Source organism: Lingula anatina, chromosome 3 (genome assembly GCF_051362555.1).
Source record: "Lingula anatina isolate TDL-2025a chromosome 3, LinAna3.0, whole genome shotgun sequence".
Taxonomy (NCBI): Eukaryota; Metazoa; Brachiopoda; class Lingulata; order Lingulida; family Lingulidae; genus Lingula; species Lingula anatina.
In genome coordinates this window covers 3644362-3668652 of record NC_141769.1, presented here as the reverse complement: position 1 = coordinate 3668652, position 24291 = coordinate 3644362, and the positions used below count along the sequence as shown (strand labels likewise).

Here is a 24291-nt window from a genome sequence, read left to right as displayed (position 1 = left end):
TGTCGTTATTGTAAGCCCAGAGAGAAAGGCGACATAAGCCCAAGTTGGCCCAACGTCGGTAAGTCAAACTAAATGATTATTTACCAAATTATAGTCATTGATCGAACATCATGCCTAGTTTATTTCTGAGGCCAACCTTTTGGCAACGTTGACTTGCCATCGTATCAAAAAGATGACGTTTCCATAAAGTAGGCCCTTCATTGGAAAACCAATGCCAGCCAAATACCAAACCGTGGCAACGCTGGGCTAATGTCATCTTACCATCTTGGAAGCAAATTATTCAAGCCGATCATTGGTTTAGATAAATTGTATAAGTATTGTTCTATTTCCGTAAGTTAAAATGCACTCTTGAATTTAACAAGCTGAATGGTGAAATATGAGAACCAATATTATCTATACACAGGACGATTTTATTGTGTTCCGAGGTTTTATGTTTGTTCTTGTTTTCCGGGAAGAGATAACGGCAAAAGACGATACTACCTATCTCAAGAGTCAAAGCAAATACCAAGTTGTCAACATTTGTTTTTTTTTCCTTATTGAAAGTAAGCATCCGAACCATTTCACAAAATGCAAAAATTCGTTTTTCCTCCAAAGTTGTTTCGACTGTTCAAAATTTGGCCAATTCTTAAAATTGAGACTAACTAAAGACATATGCTTTTTAGTGACACTGGCACGTAATTTGTGTAGGACCCCCCTTCCAAATGCCCCAGTATCACAAAGACAACATAAAATATTCAATTGAAAGTTAAATTGAATTAGGTTTGATTGCATTAGAATCGTCTGTGGCCCTGTGTGGTAATGTTAATTTCCGACCAGAATCCAATTATTGCAATGCCTCGGTTTTCATCTAAATTTCAAATTGGATTTTGGCTGAAATTGAGACTTTGCCACCAGTAGATTCGGGTGTGATATTTATTTTGTTTCTTTGATCCAAAAAAAACCCGTACCCTTTGCCTTACAACATGGCTATTCATTTTGAGAAAAAAAAGCTAAAAACCCCTTAAAACGTCAAAAATCGTTTATTTTGCGTATGATTGTGTAAACCATAAATATTTTTTTTATTTATGTTGCTTTTCCAATATCAAATCATTCTAAACTACATCATAAAAAAGCAGACCAAGGAGAGTCTTACAATTTACCCAAGTTTCTCTCAAAAATGGCAAATTAAAAAAAGTGATGGGTTTGTTATAATACTAAATTCAAATTAATATTCTGGGATATTGTCTGTGTAGAAAGTGAAGAGTTAATGTTCATTAACGCAATACCAGTAAGCTTTAAAAGACATATAGCTTCTATTCTCTACTAAAGAGTATTCAGGGATTTCCTCGTTTTAAAAAGTAGCCATCAGCACTTGTCCTGCCATCGACATGCAGATTCCGTAGCCGACGAGAAACCCTAACGCGCGAGAAGGCTGGGGCAGTGCGAGTTGGTACGCTATGGTGTGGAAGATCCTTGCGCCTGCGAATGCCCGGAAGTGCATAAGTGCCACCCAAGGGTTTGGCTTGATCAGGACGTAGAACGTTCCCAACAGGACAAACGGGATGATGTTCTCGATGTCATTCAGGTGATTTCTGGAAATAAAGAGGACACGATTGATTATAAAAGTGACTTAACAGTATTTATATTATCCATCCAGGTTGAACCCTAAATAAATTTAGGCCCGATGTCATCCTAAAGTCTTCTTGTTCAATGTTTATTTCCATGAGCTCACCTGGAAGGGATGGGGTACCTTTTTTGCAGTGAAGAAATCGCTATTGATATATCAAATCACAATGCTTTTGTTTTTGATCTTGAGCACGCTCTTGGTGATAAAGAATCTACAATTCAATCAAACCTTTGTTTGTCTGGTTTTGCTCTCTGGCTCTCATTCTCTCTCTCTCTCTCTCTCTCTCTCTCTCTCTCTTTATCCCCCACCACTAACACGTGCACAAGATTACATTGTATAAAGATCCATGCATCTAAGTGTTAAGACAAATAAACAGACATACAGATGGACGGATTGCCAGACAGACGGGTACGTGGACAGCTAGCGAGAAAACATTGAGCAGTAAGAAAATTGCGTCTCCATCAAATCTAAATATATTGAAAGCCTTAAATTAGGCTTGATAAACTGCCCTCAGTTGCAAAATTACAGCGCAAAGCATTTTTCTATAAAAGGGATCTTAAACTTGAGTAGACGTGATAGCCTAACGGAATTTAATGACAAAAGATAAACTGTGGAGATTGCTTTATTTGATGGAACAGGATGATGGAAGTAAATTGTTCAATTGATGAGCCAGTGGTATATCAAAAACAAATCAGTCCATTACTTTCTTCTTTTCTTTTTTCTTCTTAAGAAAGAAATCCATAAAGTTGCAAAGTGAAAAATCAATAAAAGGAGAGGCCAACTTTGTTTCGATATCTTTTTCGTGACATCTTTTCAAGCTGACAGACAGGGTATCGGGTGTAATATCTGAAAATATGGCAGCGAATACTAACAATTTAGGAATTTATTACTTAGCCATTTATTGTTAAAAATATAGCAGTTACAATTCAAAAACACGGTGCATATTAAAATAATTCAAATGAAAAAACTCGAAAATTCACTATAAAATGCTTTTTACAGGTATACATACAGTATTGAGAGAAGTGCTACAAAAATAAGTTCGCCCCCACCCCCCTAAGGCACGAACACACACACAGAAAACTGAACACACACTAAACCCTAAATACCAAAGTAATCCAACCACAATCCAATTTCCTTTCACGCAACAGCGGCACGTTTAGCAAATTATCTTAAATCAATTAAGTCGACGAAATTCGGTAACTACCGATAATATCTTATGTATTACACTTTGAGCAAATAAACAACGTATGCTTCTAATGAAACTGAGACTTATTTCGACCTCTTAAACTAGATATGTTTCCATCCAAATAGACCCTTACAAAGGTCGAAGTGTACAAATGTTTCATTATCAAAAAGCAGAGCAATGTTTAATACGTCCCACTTGGTGTGCGCGCATGAAATGTATCAAAATAGTTTACAGTCAATATAATAAAAGAGCTTTGCGGGCCATTAGCCAGGATGTAAAAGAGGGATCTTTTTCTGTAAATATGAAAGCATTTAATCCTCTTGTAATTAGTTAAAATGCGAAGTGGTGCAAAATATAGGTTCAATTTCCCGTCCAAAAGACCCCCCCCCCCCCCCCCCCAGAAACATAACACCCTACAGAACTGGTCTTGTCTTTGAAATAGTAGCCATTGTTCTCTAATGTCACTCTATGTTCCTTGGAAACAACGACTCGATATGCTGTTTATAACGTTATTACAAGACTAAATGGCTACGAAGTGCAGTCACACATGTGCATATGTTTCTCTGGATCTGCAGAATAAAATCTAAGATTCTAGTTGTCTAATGCATTCTATGGTCCTTAGATACCACGACTCAATACGCTGTTAATAAACGTTATATTAAGACTAAATGGATACGAAGTGAACCCACAAATACATCTCTGGATCCGCAGTATAAAATTTAATATTTTTAATGTCTCATTTCTGGAGTAGCATGCGTTTTCTTACTTGCAAATTGCTCAATTAAAATCATTTATATATTTCCTTATGCTAAGAAAAAACATTGTCAACCGTAGGCTACTGTGAAGTGTAATTACTACTAGCAGTCTCTACCAGTGCAGTTAAACAAAGATAATTGCAATATGATTCTGTTCAGTAGACAAGAGCTGGGTGTCTGTCAGGGCACATACACGGTACAATTCCAGCGTATTACACTGTGGCCTTTAAAACTTGCATTCCCATCGACGCCGTGCAGACCCAGCCTATAATACAAGCCAAGAAACGCGTTGGCTGCGGCAAGGCAAACTGGTAAGCAACGGTGTGCAGGAACCGAGCGCATGCGAATACACGAAAGTGCAACAGGGCCACCCATGCAGTCGGTTCGATCAACACGTAAAGGACACCCAGCAGGACGAATGGGACGATGTTCTCGATGTCATTCAAGTGATTTCTACAAAAAAAAGGAGAATTAAGATCAACTTAGTAAATGATTGTTTACAATTTATCATTGTTAACAAAATTGAAAAGAAAAATTGTACTAATACCTTAAATGAAAGAAAGTAAAATAAAGAGCGCATTTCGATATGCGTATTTAGATAATAATTACGACACTAGTTAGTCATAAGCCTCTATAAGCTAACACACTGCAAAACTAAGCATTTGTAGCTTAACATGTAAAAACAATAGCTTCTGACATAGCATAAAGGTAATTGGAGACATACCTTGCATAACTCAGTTCTCTCTATTAGTTGGTATTGAGTAGACTTGATTTTCGCTCTAAGTTTATATCCGCATAACAGACGTTAAAAAGCAGAATGTGTTACTTCTTATATATTGATTAAGCTCTTTATTACACGCACGCGCGCTTTCATGGGAGAATACGCGCACGTATAATGTGCACTCAACCGCAAGCACGCGAGAGCGTATACAACGCGCGCACAAATCATGCTTCCACAGAATTTTGTAACTAAAGAACATTAAATATGTGTACTATATGCGTTTAAAATGTCCCAAATAAATATTTCAGTTTCTTTGTCTAGATAATCCGCAAAGCTGCTTAACTTTTCCAATTTTAGATTTTAAAATCAATAAATCCCATCAGATAAAAGTAACCGCCGTCGATATTTCCTTTCTTAAATGTACAGAAATTCATCCAATTAATAATGTAATAAAACATAAATCTGAGTGGAGGAATGGGTCGAGCACTGATCTCTGATAAGAAGACAGATAGGATACTTTTAAACGTGCTTGCCGTGCACACAAAAACGTTTGTTGATTAAGATTAATTCGCAGTCTTGCCGAACAATGGAGATGAAATTAAATATCGGGGACAAAACTTTATTAGCCTTCCAGCCAAATTGTGGATGGGTGCAGTAGCCTTATCTAGAACCCTAGAGTAGATTTTAACTCATCTAGTTAACACTATGATTTTTTTCTGGGGGGGGGGGGGAGACCTGTGCTGAGACGTTATATCCTAATGGGTATTAAGTGTTTATCCATTCTAGCATTCATTTCCTTTTGTTTACCACATTCAGGAAATACATTGAGAGACTTATCACGCTTTAAAAAATCCCTCTTTCGAGACACTCAGTATTTCAGATTCAGTGTGTCACGTTGAGCACCACATGAACCATTATCATGCACATGTAATATACTTATATAGTTCCTGTAGGGATTTCTGACATTTACAGATAATAGCTGATTGCCAGATTCATTTCACTTTGAGTGACAGTTCATACGTGAAATCGAAAATTAAACCGACCACGTTCCAGGTCGAAAGTTCATTTGGGAATGTTCACTCAGAAGTAAGCACGCGACCGTCGATACACAATGCGCTTGTTAGTGGAGCAAGAGGTTTTACACGCTATGCTGACTGAACATAATAATATCTGTGAAAGTCAGAAGCAGAGTAAGTGCTCTCGAAGAGAAAGTAACAAAAAGAGGTAACGATAAATAAAGTGTGAATATTCCTATAACGCATGGTTCTTTATTTACAAGATAAAAAATGTTATTACTTTTGGCGAAATCATCATGTAGACTATTTATACCTCTGATCGAGTTCAAATTGAAAGAATATTAATTTTTAATTTCAGAAATTTATTAGAACATACGGATCCGAGACAAATTGTAACAAAGCCCCTTGAAAGTAGGAACAGTCACAAATGGAATCGATTCTTATGTCTAGCTAGACGCAGACAGCTCGAGTACTTCTTTTGTGTCCAGCAAATTGTTTTATTAATTGTGTCACATGAATGCAACAGCTGTAATATTGGAATAGTAATAACTCAGCTGAAGCTGTTTTTCAAGATTCTGTCATCGTTTGCCATTGTCCCCGACAACCTTTCTTTGCTTTTAACATCACAAATATTCAAATTATATGGGTTCATTCAAGGTAATCTTCCAGTAATCAGTGCTAGAGGGCGCTGAAGTCAATGAAAAATGATTGCCGTGTCCTTGCAGTAAATAAAGTTGATAAAAGTCGAATATTTAATGAATAAATCAATCTTTGCATCTGAGCTTTATTTTTTCTTGTCAGTCATAGTAACAAACATTTACAGTTTATATTTTCTGTAGCAGAAACTACAATTATTCACACTAAAATGGTTATCTTTCAGACAAGAAAGTTGTGCAGTATTTTTGTGAAGTATTTTATAGGCAATGCATACTACATCATCGAACAAACTTCATCTGTTTATAAAAGATACTGATTTTTTTCTTTTACTTCTAAACATATGGATCAAAAGTGAAACATCTGGATATACTAGTCCAGTAGCCTATATGTTTTTTTTTCTGAAATATCTTTAGTTAATAGCTACACTTGAAAAACAATAAAAAAAATATTACTCAGAAATGAGGTGCCATGTCCTTCAAACTGCTTTGCCATCCTTTTTTTCAAAACGCTTCATCTCCAAAGATAACTCATTAATCGGACACTGCTCTTTCTTTCAAAAAGAAAAAAACTTGTCTTTGGTCACTCCCAAGTGATTTAAAACGTCGCCATAACAACTTGTATAGCCATGGAGATAGTTGTGAAGTAACCAATCAGAAAACACAATGAGCGTGACGGAGGCGGGACGGCGAATTGATACACGACTGTATGGGCAAATCGGGCAAAGGCGAATGTACGGAAATGCATCAGTGCTACCCAGGGGTTTGGCTTGATCAGCACGTAGAGGACTCCGGCCAATACGAATGGAATGATGTTCTCGATGTCATTGAGATGGTTTCTGGAGTAAAATATATAACATATAATTGACAATGTAACAGATACTGTATTTGTTATTTCCATTCACCCCTCTTACAACATCGTACTTTCTATATTAGAATGCCACTATACCTCCATCCCAAAACAATTTCCTTTTCCTCCTATTGTTTCTGCGGGACTGTAAATCTATTGTCAGTTTCAGGGTAAAAATTTCCATTATCTAGGTCTACTACCAGAACCTACTAATTTGTAGCCTACTAACACAAAAGACATATTTCTTGGAATTGTACACTTATTGATAAAGCGGGGGATTGTAGGCCTACACTAATATAAAAAAGGCGAGAAAAAATTTATTAATCTCAAGTATTGGTGTTACTTTAATTTAAAACTCTTAAATGTTTTTGTTTTGTGTGTGTGTGTGTGTGTATGTGAGTATGTGAGTGTGGGCCTACAGTATGAATGTGTGACAGGGATGAGCTTTTTTTACTACATAGAAAATATTTGAAAAATACTGATTTACGTACAGCCTCATAACATAAAATCTACTTACATTTAAACCAATATCGATCACTAGTCGTAATGGAGTACTGCCACCTCGAGATCGGACACTTGGGCTTGCACGGATTGTACGTTGTGTTAGTTGAGAAGCGTGTTAGTCGATTTTACTAACTGGGATGCAATATATTGCAGACATGCAATTTTTGTGTTAGGTGAATTTTGACATACATGTATAACGTAAGCGTAGCATCTGTTCTGTCACAGTTATGTTCATTTTGCAATGCTACATGCATTTAGTTTTAAAAGCATCTAGTAGACGGGTGTATATAATGGATTTGTACATAAAGGTTACTTGAACAAACAATCGAAGGCGATTCGCGATGTAAAATACACTTAATCTAGATCCGTGTAAAATATGCTAAATTTAGAGGGAATAAAATTGTTGGCCAAAAAATGAACGCACCGTGCATCCGTGCGAATGCCTAGTAACGCCCTTGGTGATGTTAGTAGAAAAAATACAATGCATAAAGCCCCATGCATATTAGTGGCTGCAAAAAGGCATGTGGTTATCAACAAGCCGCAGATGAAAGGGCCAATTTACCAAAAGAACTAAAACGTAAAAAAATTGAGCAATAACAGTCAAAGTTATCCTCGCTCTTGACCTCATACCTTCTGACACGTTCGACATCCGGGTCATTTAGGTTTGTTTTCAAATCCTTTTTCTCTGATAATTTCAAGTCTTCTGGGTTTGCATACACCTTAAATACCAAAGTGGTCCAGTTTGTGAGTAAAATAAAATGCAAACAAGTTCATACGCAAGCTAACCAAAACAGTCAAAAAATATCAAAACGTGAATTATAGGGATATGAACTTTGTTTGTTTGTCTCCTAGACACCCTGAAAAAACCCGAAAGGTATCAATTAGGCTAATTAGGTTAGGCTCAAGTTAGTTTCAAAAGATACTTGTAGTACATGAAGGACAACTTCTGCCAAGACCACAGATTGTTTTTTCACTATTTATTATCAGCTTTTCCCGGGCTAATAATTTGCAGTTTTCTGCGCTTCCCAACGCGAATTTTACACATAGTTGACGTCATTACTTAGCTGGCCTCCTCCGCTGTGTTGGTTGTAACAATTTAATAATACAAACATTTTCTTTGGAATTAGAAATAAATACACAACAGTACATTGTGAAGGCCTAAATAACAAGGCACTTCAGAAGATTTTTTTCCCACGATTGTCGTTTTCGAATTCATACCTTTGTATCAAAAATTCCGTTCGCGTCTACGAAAACCTACCAGAAATATTCGCGCCTCATCACTCAAATTACCGTCGGCCCATCCTTGTTAGGGCAATGATCTTGATATTGTATGTACGTCATTTGTCGTTTTTTTTTTTTTTTTTTTTTTTTTGTAACCTATAAAACGCTAGGCAGCATCTATTTGCCGCTTGTGAGAGAGAGAGAGAGAGAGAGAGAGAGAGAGAGAGACCTGTCACATATTTGAAATGAGGTTTGTTACGTGACCACAGTTGCCCCTGAAGGTCCAAACCAAAGTGGTCAAATTACCATGATGACACCAAATTAAATACCCTCACCTCCGTACGCGCTCAACTCTCTCATCGCCAAAAATGGGTTTGAGTCCTTTTTTTACGGAAGCGCAATCCTCTGGAGTGACGAATACCTGAGAAACGGACAAAACTCTGGTCTGACGTTATTCCAGTATCTAATTACACACTTAACTACTTAATAGAATTCTATACTGTGGTGTTTAAGTAATTTCATTGTGCTCTAAAGTGGGTGCACTTTCCAGAGCATAAAAGACAAATTAATTGTTCAAGAGCCATTTACAAAACTTAAATAATACAATGGTCAAATTTTATATGGTCATACCATTCGCCCAGGAAATATTTGTCACAGCTTATCTGTGCCTCGTAAAAAAGCAATGAGGAAGATGACAGGAAGGTGGAGGGGTGGAGTCAGTAGAGTAACACGTTACTTTTTCCCAAAACATCTCATATTAGTTGTTGTTTTGAAAATGTATTTACGGTGAAAACTGTGTGTGAGATGGTGTGAAAACGACACCATTATAGTCCCCGTGTTGGGTCCTTTCTAATTTTAAGAAGACACTTTCCTTTATGCGTATTTTTCTGAAGTATCATGGCCCTTTTCCGCATCTCACCTTTCACAGATATTTGGTGTTCTTTTCTTAATTGAACATTTCCTTTCTACAGGAAAGAAAGCTTGAGTAAAATGAATCATCGTAAATCATTGTCATGATCTCTTTTTATCACTGAAATTACCCGGATGTAGTGACGTCAAGAAAAGATGGAGATATGTATCAGTTATTTACATTATAGCATTCCCATCATCTAGCTTTGGGACCAAGCTGGCTGCGAGATTTATGATAGCCAGTGACTGTGCATCATCTACATTATCATTACTGGTTATCAATGTAAAGAATCTGCACAATTGCCGACACGAAAGCAAATTAAAATGGTGTAAACGGTGGGCTATTTAGAATATAACTCCAAATCGCACCACTCCATTAGCGAAATAAAAGGAAAACTTGGCGGAAGTGAATTTTTCTAAAGAAAAGAAAAAGAAATCGCAGCATGCGATTTGGTCGGAATCGGCAAATAGCTGATAAAGCTCAATTCTTTGTCAACTCTAAATAAAATCAAATTTAAATGCGCTTCAGCGGATTCTAAAACTATATGTTTTTAGGGTTAGACGTCGCCGGTGATAGGTGAATCGATAGTAGCCCTTTTTCATATTATTCAACAGAAGGAGAGCAACACGTTCTTTTGCCCCCTCTTTATATCCTTATTAAAACACTTTTATTCTCAGATCCGGTTTAAAAATATAAAATGACTTAATGGCAAGGCTTACAGCTGTAATTATCTTAGCGCCGGGATTCTTCTTTTATGGACCAACACCCACAAAAACTTTTACTTAATTTTCCACCTTTTACAGTCTGATTTTATTTGGGAAAAATTTAGTTTTGGGCTTACCACCAACTTTCATTTAAATGATTAGTCCAAGGTCAAACACCATATGAGTACATGTATTTTATAGTATTATATAGTTGGCATAAAATACGATAAAGTCATACATAATACAATTTTCGACTTTGGTTGAGGTCAATTTGTTTATTTTGCTGATCTCGTAAAAGTGATATCGACCGAGGAGCAAAACAACATATCATCCTCAACCAATGTCGATAATTGTATAATTTAAAATGCGAGTAAGGAATTTTATACACCACATTGGCAGTTACCCATATATTCCAGCGCGTATTATACAATGAGTTATTTTGGGCGTTTTTCAACTGTGAATGTCGTATCCTGTATAGGCCACTTGTGTCACGAATGGATGCGCGTCCGCTTTACTGCATCGACTAAATCAATGAAATATCTTTTTCATAAAAGTGTCTGATATACCGGACGGGAAGAGGCAAAGCAGGCCCAGGCGCCCCCCCCCCCTTCCATCCCCCAAGCCGTCGTCAACCCCTTTTCAAAACAGCTAAATTCCTTAGAAAAAAGTCATTCATAATTGTACGGGCTGTACATGAACGAACACGTTTTCAAATCAATGGGCGGGAAGGGGTGGGCCCCACCCCCTTAAAATGCTATGTCCACCAGTGTACGAGAAATTTCGGCCAAGAAATGTGTGAACAGTTGAAGTTAGTAAAGTTAGTAAAAACAGTAAAATATATCGGTCATTCTCATGCACATTCTTCCAATGGCTTTCTTCTCAATGTGGCCTCTGCAATATGAGCTGCCTTAATTTTCGAATAACACATCATGTATGAACGACAAGAGTTAGGCCTATATCGTAATTGTTATATGCTGAAAGGAACGCAATGTTATTATTTAGTTTGCAGGTCACCCCCTGTGGGCTTTGGCCTGCTACACTGAGAGTACAGAGTAGAAATAGGTCAGTCAGATGTGGTGATTACGAATTTTACAATTCCTTGATGTGCAACATTGAGCAGCTTGGTATGGTTTAAATCCTCGTTTCTTAGTCAAATAGAACAATACCTACGATAAATATTTATATAATACATTCATATCAATGATCACTAAGAGCTAGTGAAATTAATAAAAATACATCTAAGAAATAATAAGTAACAACGACTAGAAATGTTTAATATTTTAATTTCTTATCCCTTGAGCAAGCCAAATTTGCATTTTAAGTTACCTGTGAATCGGTGGTGAACTATTCAAACTACAATGATCGTATTTTAGAAAAATAAAGTGAAGCCTTACGTCCTTAGATATCCTATTCCTGACCGTCAGCAGAGACATCGCCATCATTTTGAGCAGGCATAGTGCTGCGTAGAAGGCAAACCCAGCAAATACTTCGTTATCCAACTCCAGCAAACCCATGTTTTCTTCTTTTTGAGCAGCTTCTTCAAGGTATACAAGTTTTACCTATCTCCGGTTCGTAGTAGTCTCTTTATATACTAAAAAGTTGCCGAGTCAGCGTGGAATGTAATGCAGGATATCCGGATCCAGGTCGGCCCTAGGGACTGAGAACGACAATGAAGTGACGAGGTGAATGTCGTAACGGACGACATCAGCCTCTTTAAGTAGGTCAGAAAGTTATGCGGGTTAGATGACGCTGTCAGGTGTCCGGAGGCTGAAATTATTTCCGTGTCTTGATGCATTTTAAGTGTTAAGTGTTACCGGTGTCCGGGAGCAAAAGGAGGATATATAGGCCTATTATATATGCTTTATTCATACTTTCTGCACCAGACTGAGCTGGGGAAAATGTACAGAGATAAAGTAATATATATATATATATATATATATATATATATATAAGCTGGTAGGTTGGAAACGAGGAGACGCGTTAGTCTGCTCAAGGATAACCCCTTGATGTGTTAATTTATTTTTATTTAACACCAAGCCGGACTCTGTGCATTAAATTATCTTGGGATATACTTTCTGTGACTCGCGCATTGGCCATGTAGTGGAAGTGAAATGAAAATAGGTTATCAGTTCAATGTTCAGTCGCACACATGGATGTTATGAAAACGTCCCTTTTCACATCGATCAGATGTTGACAACTTAGTAGTCTGGTTATTACGTGGCAGAGTCACATAAACGGACAGCAACCACCACCCCCCACCCCCGGGATTAATTTGAGTGTTACATCGTGGCTTGAAAATGGAAATAAATTCTTGTAGATTCTTACATATAAGAACCATTCGAACTGATGCTGTACAGAAATGGGTCTAGCTAGGTTACTCCACTTAAAATATGGCGTTTGTGAATGTTTTAAAAAGCCTTTTAACGGGGGCGAATGGTATGACCATGGATCCATATACTCACATATCTATGATAATGAACCTAATACAAAACCATCGCGGTGCAAAGCTACAATATGATTATGAACGCTATTAGAACTTATAAAAATAATAATTATACCACAGCTATTTACTGGTCAGATGCCATAACTCCGTACTTACGTTTGTAGCCATCCTTTTCGCGGTCGTCAGAAGAGACATCAGCATCATTTTCAACACCACCAACGCGGCATAAAACACGAAATTTGCATAAATTTCATTTGACAAGTTAAGCTCTGCCATCTCGATGCCGTTTCTGGTCTGCAAACTCGTTTACTCTGGCAAGGGGGAAACGTGAGCGTCCCAGTTATTGACTCTGAAAACATTTGAACCAAATTCCGATATCTAAAGGCTCGTTCCCAATGAAACCATTGCTCTGCGTAGATCGATCCAACTCCGCGGGGGACTCTTGCTGAATGCAATCAGATTCAGAGATTAACACGCCTCCTCTTGGCCTTAAGTAGAATACGAAAAAAAATTGGTGATTATACGAGTATGTTGAAAACAGGAGGCGTAACAGGAGGCGTGTTGTTTTGCCAATCTGATTGTATTCAGCTAATGTCCCCGCGGAGTTGGATCGATATACAGGAAACAATAGTTTCATTGGGAATGCGCCTTAAATCTGTCTTGACCTCAAGATAGGTCTCGGTAAGGCATTTGCCAACTCCCCACAATAGTAGTGCTATACAAATATAGGTTCTCTCGCTCCTCGAGTGTATGTGTGCGGGCGCGAGTGCAGGTCTGCCAGAGAGAGAGAGAGAGAGAGAGAGAGAGAGAGAGAGAGAGGTGGTTGGGAAAAAAGACGGACAATACAAAATGATTGCAGGGGCTTGTTGTTCAGCCCATATCCCCAGCGTTTTTGTAATTGATTTAAATTTTTTATATCTTAAGGTGACCCATACTTGGTATATGTGGGCTTTTGTATTTTTTCCGTTTTTTTTTTTTTTTTTTTTTTTTTTTTTTTTATGAAACCTCGACTTGTGTGTGCTGACTGTCATACCACACATGTACATCCACGTATATATAAACGATTACTTTTTCGCATAACATGGTAATGCTTTTGCATTTAAGGTAAGCCTAATTCTTCAATAACATTTTAAAAACATATTCAAAGGGATAACAACTGTTCGTATGAAATCCATGTTTCACAATACATTTTAAACAAGTCATTGAAATATAATAAATTCTATTTCACCACCAGAACGGCAGTTAACGCAATAATTCTGGAATTTGTGCTTGCGCCCACATTACTTGAAATCCATAGATGGCTAAACTCCGTAATAATCTCTTAAGAAAATGTTATAGAAAACCAAACTCTTAAGAAAAAAACAGGGACTAACTTTGAATGTCGGAAGGGATTCATTAACCATTGGTAAGTACGGGGAAATTGTGCTTTACCCCAGGAAAATTCATTTTTTGGTCAAAATGAACAGTTGTTATATTATCCCTTTAAGTTTTGAAATGTCTACTCCCCTCTATCTCACAACCCCAAAATACGTAGAACAGCCGGATCGTCATGGAAATATGTGTGTATCATGTTGGCTTACTCCATAACCTTTACTTTACAACAATAATATTTCACGGTGGCAATATTTACATAACATCGTCACCCATTTTGCCTTTCGTGAAACCAAGCACCATTGCGATGCGTCCCTCCCTCCCCCCCCCCCCCCCCCCCCCCCTTTAGTTCTGGAGGTCACTGAAAAGTTATCTCTCTGTTAAGCGAATGTTGGAAACGGCACAGACTTGCTGATGACGGAGATGTGAGTTTTCAGCGCCCTATGAAACTCGGGTGCGTTTACCTCGCGCAATAGCAACATTTCAAGGTGTTGCAAAATATTGGACGGGGGCTGATACGCCGATCGATAAAAAGGGGTCAAACCAGGTAAGAATACCTTTTAATTCATTGTAAACACAATGTGCTATTAATAGCAACGCAGCATTGCGAAATTGTAACTCCGCTGCTTTATCAGGTCACCTGATTTGCTGTATATACGTGTTGGAAAAAGATCGGTAGTGCAGAGAGTCTCTTCTTCTTATCAGCATTGCCACGCCTAGTATCATCCCATTAGGTTGTCACATACATTACAACAGCAGTGCCAATTCTTCTACTGAGGCTAACACAAAGGATCTGCATAACAAGACGGTGTTTGGTGAGGCAATCAAAATACCGAAGGTAAGTGACCGCTGAAAGCTGTGGTCAGTTGGCGTGAGAACAGGTGATCATGGCAGGTGAGAGGCATTTGTTCAGGGGCTGTATGCATGGGTGACGCTTCGACAGTCTTGGCACGGCCAGTTATGGCTTCTCGATAATATCAGTTGCTTAAACGCCAGGGTCTGCGTGAAAAGAGAGAGAAAGAGAGAGAGATGACAGTTTATATGTCCTTCAAAACAAATATCGACTTTTAGGTCACCATTGTACGCACTGTAATATATTGCTTTATAGTCGATCTACACGTATACTTAAGCCATGGCCTCAAATTATCTATGAAAAAGCTGCACGTTAATCGATCGGTGATAATTATATTGGCTTAACTGTAAAGTCTTCACTTACAAAAAATTCTATGGTACTTGATAACAAAGGACATAATATTGAGGGTATGTGTCAATGTAGGATGGAGAAAGCATGAACACGTGGTGCGTAGCGTGGAAAATACCCCCGGGTAGTTCAGAAAAGACCTGTGTTCAGTGTCAGTTCCACAATTATGGCAGTGTCGAAACCACAATTACCTCCATTATGAATAAATAATGTATACATCTCCCCCATCAGCTCTTCAAAATATACTGAATTCCAGCGAAAGAAATGTTATTGTTTGTCTACTTGTTATAACTAGGGTGTTGAGTTTATTAAAAAAGCAAAATGATGACATCTAGTATTATTAGACTTAGGCAGTGATATTTTGTTGCGAAACATATAAACGTGTCACGGGCTCTCGAACGACATGACGTCATGGGCGTTTCGAGCAGTTCATTTACGGATGGGTAAGAAAAAAAGCATTTTGACGTAAAAATGCAAATGTTGGTAGTTAATTTGTTGACAGTTGTTTTATTGTAAGAAGTGCTTGTGTCGGCTGTGAAAGGGTCTATAAAGTTGCCATTACGTGGGTGAAATGTTTTTACAAGGAGCTTTTCGGCCTGGAAAAAAGACCGTTGGTGATTTTGGATATTTTAGATTTATATTACATACACGAGCGGCAAACATAATGAAACCGCACCGATGCACTGTGTCAGCTCCACAGCCTTGGGCAATTATGCAGTTCCAAAGTGGTCTTATATTATTTTGTTCTTCGAACGGTAACAAACACTGTACTTGGAAAACAGGAAAGAAGAAACTGCATGCAAATTCCGTTGCGGTTTTTAAAAATGCGCCTCTACTAAAAGAGCATTCACATCGAGAAGAGCCAAGGTCTAGCAAGGCCGAGACCTTTAATTTTAATGGTCTCTCAATGACATTCAGTGACATGCATTGAGAGACCATTAAAGGATTACGCGGTTTTCCTTTCATGTAGGTCCGCCATATTTAGGTCTCGGCCTTACTAGACCTCGGCTCTTCTCGATGTGAATGCTCTCTAAAAGCACCGCATTTCGCAACCCACAGCATTTTATTATACCCTCTACCTGGGCTACAGATTGATTTTCCCTAGATATTAACAGATTTTATATCTCTGCCTATTACATGGCACATTTTCCACTGTTATAGCGCTGGAGATAAGTACACGCAGTTAATCTGCTGACTTGCTTGGTAGAGAGTTATTTTGCAACTGGTTGTAAAATGAAATGCCAGAGATAAATTGTATAAATGTTAGCTTATTTATTAACTGATTTGTTTGTTTTATGTCTGTTTATAGGCCCTACCTCATGAAAATATTCAAAAAGCCAGTATTTTTACTCCATCTTTAGGCCTACCGTGAGTGCTTAGGATTAATGTTTGTACAAGTTGTTGTAATTATTCAAATAACAAATTTAAGCTAATTAAGATGGCAGTGCCAATCATGCCCATATACATTTGCATCGGGTATCAATTATATCTATATTGAGTTATAGTTACATGTTAGCCAAAATAAAGCCTTCTAGGCATCCCTGACTGCAAACTTCGTAATATGGATCCAGGGCAGGGCAAGTAAAATCATTATTTTTTTTTCATGACGTTGCAAACGTTAAAATTAAACCGACACTTAAAAAAGGCGTTTTGTTTACATGTACTTTGCGTGTCGAGCTCTTTCATTGGAATAGGACGCCAATATTCAAACAGTTTACTTTGTGGGGATCGAAGCGCCAGTCTTTGAAATGAGTTTGCAATTTGAAGAATCTGGCAATGTGCCAAAGCATATGGAATAGAACATGCAAAATACTTTTATTGATCATGCAAATAAGACGATTCGCATGCAGTCCAAGTTGAGGTGAAGGTGAAGTGTTCAAGAGTAGATCTAATTTTAAAACGGAAATATAACTCCAGGTAGACCAAAAACCAATTAAAATTTAAGAAATGTCTTTACTTCGTTTCAAACCATATATTTAAAAAGAGGACCAATGTGCTTCGAGTCAACAACGTAATTCTTAATTATTATTATTATTATTATTTCAGATTCCCCACGAAAAGGTGGTACTTGCATACTTTCGGTACATTTTGTATCGTAAACTATGATTGTGCCGTTATTTGTTGTGTTTGTGGCGAACCTTGGATTGTGCCATGGTTACTGCACGTCCGACGAATCTTGTTGGCCCAGTTCCTCGCGACAGGCACAGCTGAAGGCGTCATTGAGCGGAAAGCTTTATCTTACAGGCGACACCAATTTTTCTGCAATAGCGAAAGTCGTTTACAATACACGATATGCTGAAAAACCCGGTAAGCAAAAATTTTGTTTTTTTGTTATTGGAGTGATTGTTGTGTTTATAGCCTGTAGTTTTTATCTTATTATTTTTTGTTGTAATTTTTTCATAAACTTAACTTTTAACCAGATTTATGCTTAAGTAAAAAGTGTCGATTTCTAAAATTGAAAGATCCAAAGATGCAAAACAAAGAAGTGACAGAAAGAATTATTATACCCAAAAAAATCTCCCGTGTGCTTATCAACCGGCATGTGTGTTGTTTGAGAAAAGAAAGTTTTAACTTTAGATATTAAAATACACGTTTTGCAGCCTAAGCATTTACACAATTGCAAGATAATCCAGTCAACAAATTTTCTTTCTGAATGTTTTGATAAAGTGGTGAAATTATTGAATCCACAACTCGTTAATTATCAGAAACATAAAAATGCTAAAATGAAAAATGTAGTGAATGATTAATGCATAAATGAGGTAAAGAAGATCTAATGTGTTGATGTTTATTAAAAAATAAATAAATAAATAATAAACGTTCAGGGATTATAGAAAATTAGTATTCCATGTGTGCTGCATCTTTTACAGCCATCATCGTTGAACCCTATACCGACCAGGATGTCCAGAAGGTGATTGTCTTCGCCAACGAATTCAACATTAGGATCTCCGTGGTGTCTTCCGGCCACGATTACATCGGGAGGAACACCGCCGCCAACAATATACAGATCAACATGAGCAAGATGAAGTATCTCAAAGTGAACCTCAATGACTCGGCCAGCGACACAGGGATGTCTGCCACCACAGAGATGGGGAACCTCTGGGGGGCAATATACGAGGAGGTCGGCGATAATTACATCAAAAATTATTTTGAAATTATGACAGTTATATTACATGTAATAGATAATTAGCACATCGCAGGCAAATTAAAGTAATTCAACGGTCAAATCAAAGGCTTAAAGAATGAATATATAATGCCATATTTTGGCAGTGGTTTTTCATTATGATTAGCTGCATACCCCCAGATGCATGTCTTGTGCAGTCTTTCCACTATATGTGGTTTTAACCCGTTTAACTAATGACGTGTGCGTTTTGTTAGAGACCCTAGCCTCTTTAGATGTATTAGTTTTTTCTATATTAAAGGTCTAACGCGCGTTGTATGCCTTTCAAAATGTTCCTTCCAGGTCAGTGGGAAATACAACAAACTCATCGTTGGCGGCAGCTCGGAGACGGTCTCTCCGGCGGGGTACACTATGGGGGGCGGTCACAGCCCCCTCACCAGGAAACTCGGGCTTGCCGTGGACAACGTCCTGGAAATCTCGGTCGTGACTGCCGAGGGATACATCGCCAACCTGACCTCATCGTCCACAGTGCTGGTCGACAAGAACGGCGTGGTCAATACTTCGACTAACACTGACTTGTTTTGGGCTCTGCGCGGCGGCGGAGGCAGCACGTTTGGTGTGGTCACTCGAATTAAATACAGGATCCACGACCCGCCTGCGGATGGATTTGTTTATGCAACGTAAGTCACGGTCACGCAGTGGTAGTGTTATTATGACAGGAGTGAATCCGGTTTGGGTAAATTTATCACTGCTTCATTTGTTAATTGATTTGTGATGATTTCTTTATTACTTGTGCAGATTACTTTATTTTTTAATTTCTAACCAGTGTGTGTGTGAGTGTCTGTGTGCGTGCGCGCGCGACGTACTTCAGATTAGATGCTTATATATGCTAACACTACATTACATTGGCTCATCCTCTCTGCTTCCAGGTGTAGTTACAGGTATCGTGCCAGTGGTCAGATGGTTGGACCGACCATTATGGATTATTTTAATTCTTTTATCACCACACTTCCTAACGAATTTGGTGGATATTATTTGGTGAGTATTTATTTCACTTTTTTTCTGTCTGGTAAATTTTACTTCAGATTTGGGATTTGTGCTTTTAGAATTTTTTGGGGGAGGGGGGTAGGTATGAACAGGTAGAACAAAGCCTAATCTACTGGCACACAGGACGTGTTTGAATAAAATCAAATTACATAAAAAGGCTGAAAATTGAGCCAGTTGTGGATTTTACAAGCGACAATTGGTAAGTAATATCTCATTATTATGTTTATAGTTTTGTGAAAATCTTTTAGACTTCAAAGCTCATGTGTTAGAGAGATTTACGAAAGATTTTGAATATTGTATGAAACGTGAAAAATAAGAAGATATCCGAATAAAGCGAGAGTTTTGGTCTTTGAGTATTGCGTATTTTTATCCTGAAATTTGTTGTTGTGTTTCTGAACTTCTTTGAATACTTTTCAGACTATAAAAAAATATGTTCTTGTTTAAGAAAATTGATGTTACCTAGGGTTCTGAGCGAAGAAATATTTCACCGTTGTTTCCAATTGCATGTAAATCATGTAAATAATGCAAGTAAAAGGTGAAATGTTCTTTGTATTTAGATTCACACACCGCTTCAGTACAACCCTCCTTATGTGTACATACCGACTGAGGGACTGGTGACCTTGGCCTTTGAAATATTCGGGAACCTGTCCTTCGCCAACCCTTACATGGAGACCATTAAAAGTTACCGCTCTGACTGGCGATATGGCGACTGCTCTATCAAAAACTACACCCGGTGGTGGGACTATCGAAAGGACATCCACGATAAAGGCTCTTTTTCGAGAGTTTACATCTTCAACAGCCTTCTGCCGAGCAGCAGCTTTGACAACGGTCTGACTGACATCATAGAGACCTATTACCAGAAGGCATATGATAGCAAGTATTTCATTGGGTGTACCGGTGTTCTGATAGGAGGTAAAGTAGTTCTGTTTTTTTTTCCTATGATTATATTTACATATATCGTGTTGTTTGCTTTACACACCATGTCAGGGAAGAGAGTTACCCTCTACCATAGTCACGGATTGATTTTTTCACTAAATTTTCACACATATGTATCTGGCTAATTTATGACACAATTCTTTGCCGAACTACAGAAGAATGCACATAATTAATCTGCGGCCCTGGTAGATGATAGAAGAGAGTAGGGGTGTGTCAGATTTGCAAAATGGACATAAACTAGTGAGTGTGGCAATCTGACACACCCCTGCTCACTTCACTCATTTATTGTTCCTGCAGCCATGCACGCAGAGAGTCAATTTCAGGCATGACCAAGAGAAGTGGACCTATATCTGAATATAAATGATGGAAAATCACTCCCTGCACTTTTTTGGTCGGGCTCAAAACTTTTCATTCATCCCACGTACAGGTAGTTCTGTGATATGTCCAAATTTTAATTTGCACTGGAGCCCCTGTATTATTTTTTCTTTAAGATCTACAAATACACGCTGGATCCTTTTGTAGGGAAAATGGGCATATTCTATACAAAAAAGACTTCTTTTAGCAAGTGTCTAAGTTATTTTCACTGTCCCTTGTGTACTTCGTTTTCAGGGAAAGCCACGGAGTATTCATCCGACTCCTCGTCGGTCGGCGATGCGCTGAGGAACAGTTTTATGTCTATGTCTTGCGGACTCCCGTGGCCCGATTCCTTGGCCTACATGGACGGAACTTTCATAGATTTTATGCTGCCGTTCCAAAACGAAATGATTGCGAAAGGAAACGGTATGTATTCGGCGGCGGGTCCAGGGGAATTTGGGGGGGGGGGGGGGGGGCAGGGCATGTATCCGCTCACCCCTCCTCTTACTCCCCCTTTTCCACCCCCAAAACACATATCATTGGCGAACTTAACAATTTAATTGCCTTCATCTACTATTTGCCCTCTTCCTCCACCACCAGCAAAATTGTGTATCCGCCAATCGCCCGATTAAAAAATATTGCATATCATTAAGGAAAAACAACGTCATTACAAATTGACATATTAAATTATGCAAGCTCTTGTTCAGTATTCGATATAGGCCTATTTTAAGCTGTTACATTAAAAATTGTTTGTAATCGTACAAATAACAGTTTTTTAAGACGAACATTTCATGACAAACCTGCAACAGTTCATAATTATTCTACAGGGGTTTACTACAACGAACCATCCTCTCGGCTCAGTAACTGGAGAACTCAGTATTGGGGGACCAAATATTCAAGGTAACATTATTTATGTATTTATTTGACTCCATTTATGGTATACAAATTTTAAAAAACGTTAAAATGTAATTAAAGAGAAGATAAGATCGAAAAACAAAAAAAAAATACTTATCTGGGTCTGCTCAGTGAACATGTTTTTCTGTCCCATGTGTTCAGTGATAGCTTGCACCATTTAAACAATTACATGTATGCTTGAAGTCCCTTATCAGATAGTGATATTGATAATGTTATCAGTTTTCGTATTGCTGTCTCCATTTTTCTTCTTTTTTACTTTTGAATTATTTTATTTCAGACTTGAGGGAGTAAAGAAGACATGGGATCCGAACTCGAGGTTCACGTGTTGCCATTGCGTTGGCTCAGATGGCGACGCACATTGTTCTGCAGTGAAAGCCAGCGCAAAGGCGCTCGTTTTGGGTTTCCTGCTGGTGCTGACATCTATATTTACACGATAAGTGGATTGATGACGTTTTGAATAAGTCCTATGAAATTGATGATACTCTTGAAAACATACATAAACGTACATATTCACGCAAGATCGAGTAAACTTATTTTAAATACAATTCAAGCCAAACGTTGCTTTTTATTTGTAGGTGATTGGAAACAATTGTTCAACAACAGAGTTCTTTGCATATTTGCATTTCATGATTTGACTTAAATCCTACCTATAAAAAGGCCTATATTTTTATATTGATTTCCCCAAAATGAAAATACATTTGGTGCTGGAAATTAAAAATGTATTTTTAGCAGATCTGGTACTGGACATTTTCCTCCCTTTGCCAAGAAGTCGCTGATAAATTGTTTGTTGTATATTATGAGCAAACCATTGACCTTTTACGTAGGCCTGGTGTGTAGGCCATTGATTTCATAGGACTATACGGAACGTACAAAGAATAAAACAAAATTGGAACTGACATGCAGTCAAATGTGGAAAACCATAAAACATACATGTATTCCAGATGTAAAAGGGTATATAAAAAGGAAAACTCAATAATAGGCGTATATATACCGGTATATAGGATTATAGGCTACAGTCAAACATTGATGTGTACATATACGGATATATTATAAAAAGGAATATGAATTATGCAGCTTACATCCCAACAGCATACCCAATTTGTATTGAGTATTTTCCATTTCGATTATTCTTTTTTCTTGGTGTTATTTTTTAGTTTTGAAAGGGATGTTACAAAGGGTAAAAAGTATATTTTTATAGTCTGAGACTTTATCTATAGTCTAGGGTCCTACTGACACAAGGATTGGTCGTAAATCTCACACCTACTGTGCATTGCAGGATAAATCTGAACCAGCAGAATCTTGAAAAATAATATATTAGCAGAATGTATCTATTAATAAGGAACTGGCAAATTTTAAAAGAAATAGGAATGCATGCATGGCCAGTCTAATTTTAATATTTTTGTCACAGAAAGCATTTACAGGACAGACTTATGAATGCGCCTATGGCTCTGATATTTCGGGTCACAATACACACTGTACATGTATTGATCAAAGGTCTGACAAGTATTGGAAAATCGCACGCTCACGTAATTTCTTGTGATATTTTACATGAATAAACTATAAGATGCACACAAGTTTTTTTTCTTTTTTTTTTTTTTTTTTGGGGGGGGGGGGTTACCAGTAGGCCTATGTTTAATAGAGATGGATGCTGTTCGAGGGTAAAAATTGTAACCCAAGCCAGCGGGAAATCAGCCTGCCGAAATAAAAGGCATCAGTCGAAAAATTTAGGCCTTTGAAAGCGAGATTCATCAATCGAGACTAATACCGTTTTGTTTGTGGCTATAAAGTATGGATAAATAAATTCATACAAAAAATATTATGCGGCTCAGTTACAGAATAAACATGAGCAACTTTTATTTAAAATGATTGTGGACAGAAAGACTCTGGCATAAACATATGTTTGCCTCTTTGATTACACGTTTATTACTTCATTACCTTCCTCAAAATTTCTGTAAATCAGTTAATGAAAATGTACAGTCTTGTGTTCTTTTAGAGAGAATGAAAGAGATAAGCTGGATACGAATTCATTCGGACAAGATTTCAAAATTCTTATTTGAAAAAGGGAAAGTAAGAAAGCGAGAAAAATAAAGTTTTATCAACTCGACTACTTCGACAGTGATGCAACGGTGCCACGGATGGCAGAAAAAGTAAAACGACATAAAATGGACGACTTAAGTTGGAATCAACTGGACCCATTCAGTAAGCGGTCCGTCACCCCTGCAAATGGTTTAGTATAGGGTGCTGCCCTTGGTTCGATAACCATTCCAATCCTCTCAGGGTGAAAATCTTAGGTGTGCGTTCTTAACCCCACGCCCCCTTCCTCAATTCCACATGCACACTGCTACCATTACGTACATTGAGTGTGATTTATATTGCAAACAAACTGCAGACTGAAAACTGGACCAAGGATTGACATTAGCGCGATGTTAAAAACAAGGCAGCAAAGCTGTCAAATGTACAGACAAAAACCAGAAAATAAAAATGCAGGAAATAGGATACTGTCAATTCTGATAAACTAATGTATTATGCTTACTGTAACTGCATAGCCAACATCAAATTCTTATTCTGCATAACATTGGATTAGGATGAAAGTAAAATGTGTATCAAGCATTAGACTAAGTTCCCATACCTAGATCAATCTAACAGGATCAATCCAACTCCAAGGGGTTTCTCAATAAATTGCTTTCAGTTTGAGAGTCTTAGGATTCTGGCATGCCAGTTTCAGTAGGCGTGACAGACAACTAAGCCACTTACATTGATTGCAATTTAGCAAGAATTCC

At 37.8% G+C, this 24291-nt stretch overlaps 2 protein-coding genes across 8 annotated transcripts; one reads left to right on the top strand and one right to left on the bottom strand.

Moving 5' to 3' along the window:
• Positions 1–1000: 1000 nt before the first annotated feature.
• Positions 1001–12923, bottom strand: LOC106152541 (microsomal glutathione S-transferase 1). Of its 5 annotated transcripts, none has more exons than XM_087008445.1 (3): positions 12726–12923; positions 8848–8933; positions 1001–1571 (listed from the first exon to the last, which is right to left on the bottom strand). In XM_087008445.1, exons 1-3 carry the CDS (start codon positions 12843–12845, stop codon positions 1331–1333), a joined length of 447 nt encoding a protein of 148 aa, XP_086864571.1. In that variant the 5' UTR covers positions 12846–12923; the 3' UTR covers positions 1001–1330. The 5 variants fall into 5 exon arrangements, with proteins under 5 accessions (XP_086864571.1, XP_086864572.1, XP_086864569.1 ...); XM_087008446.1 differs by lacking the exon at positions 12726–12923 and adding an exon at positions 11521–11888; XM_087008443.1 differs by lacking the exons at positions 8848–8933; positions 12726–12923 and adding exons at positions 7922–8010; positions 11521–11848.
• A 1397-nt stretch (positions 12924–14320) lies between these two features.
• Positions 14321–23085, top strand: LOC106152531 (uncharacterized). Of its 3 annotated transcripts, none has more exons than XM_087009338.1 (9): positions 14321–14487; positions 17188–17448; positions 18009–18259; positions 18602–18939; positions 19189–19297; positions 19864–20218; positions 20852–21022; positions 21424–21496; positions 21789–23085. In XM_087009338.1, exons 2-9 carry the CDS (start codon positions 17244–17246, stop codon positions 21946–21948), a joined length of 1662 nt encoding a protein of 553 aa, XP_086865464.1. In that variant the 5' UTR covers positions 14321–14487; positions 17188–17243; the 3' UTR covers positions 21949–23085. The 3 variants fall into 3 exon arrangements, with proteins under 3 accessions (XP_086865464.1, XP_086865462.1, XP_086865463.1); XM_087009336.1 differs by lacking the exon at positions 14321–14487 and adding an exon at positions 14571–14778; XM_087009337.1 differs by lacking the exon at positions 14321–14487 and adding an exon at positions 14787–14834.
• Positions 23086–24291: the final 1206 nt, after the last annotated feature.

What these genes read in the sequence shown, in the direction of transcription:
- LOC106152541 (XM_087008444.1), bottom strand. Translation starts at nt 11,640, where the DNA reads ATGGGTTTGCTGGAGTTGGATAACGAAGTATTTGCTGGGTTTGCCTTC. An exon ending in GGAATAGGATATCTAAGGAC is followed by an intron (nt 8,011 to 11,520) that starts GTAAGGCTTCAC and finishes TTGGTATTTAAG; the next exon opens with GTGTATGCAAACCCAGAAGA. An exon ending in GATGTCGAACGTGTCAGAAG is followed by an intron (nt 4,001 to 7,921) that starts GTATGAGGTCAA and finishes TTTTTTTTGTAG; the next exon opens with AAATCACTTGAATGACATCG.
- LOC106152531 (XM_087009338.1), top strand. Translation starts at nt 17,244, where the DNA reads ATGATTGTGCCGTTATTTGTTGTGTTTGTGGCGAACCTTGGATTGTGC. An exon ending in AATTTGGTGGATATTATTTG is followed by an intron (nt 19,298 to 19,863) that starts GTGAGTATTTAT and finishes CTTTGTATTTAG; the next exon opens with ATTCACACACCGCTTCAGTA. An exon ending in AATGATTGCGAAAGGAAACG is followed by an intron (nt 21,023 to 21,423) that starts GTATGTATTCGG and finishes ATTATTCTACAG; the next exon opens with GGGTTTACTACAACGAACCA.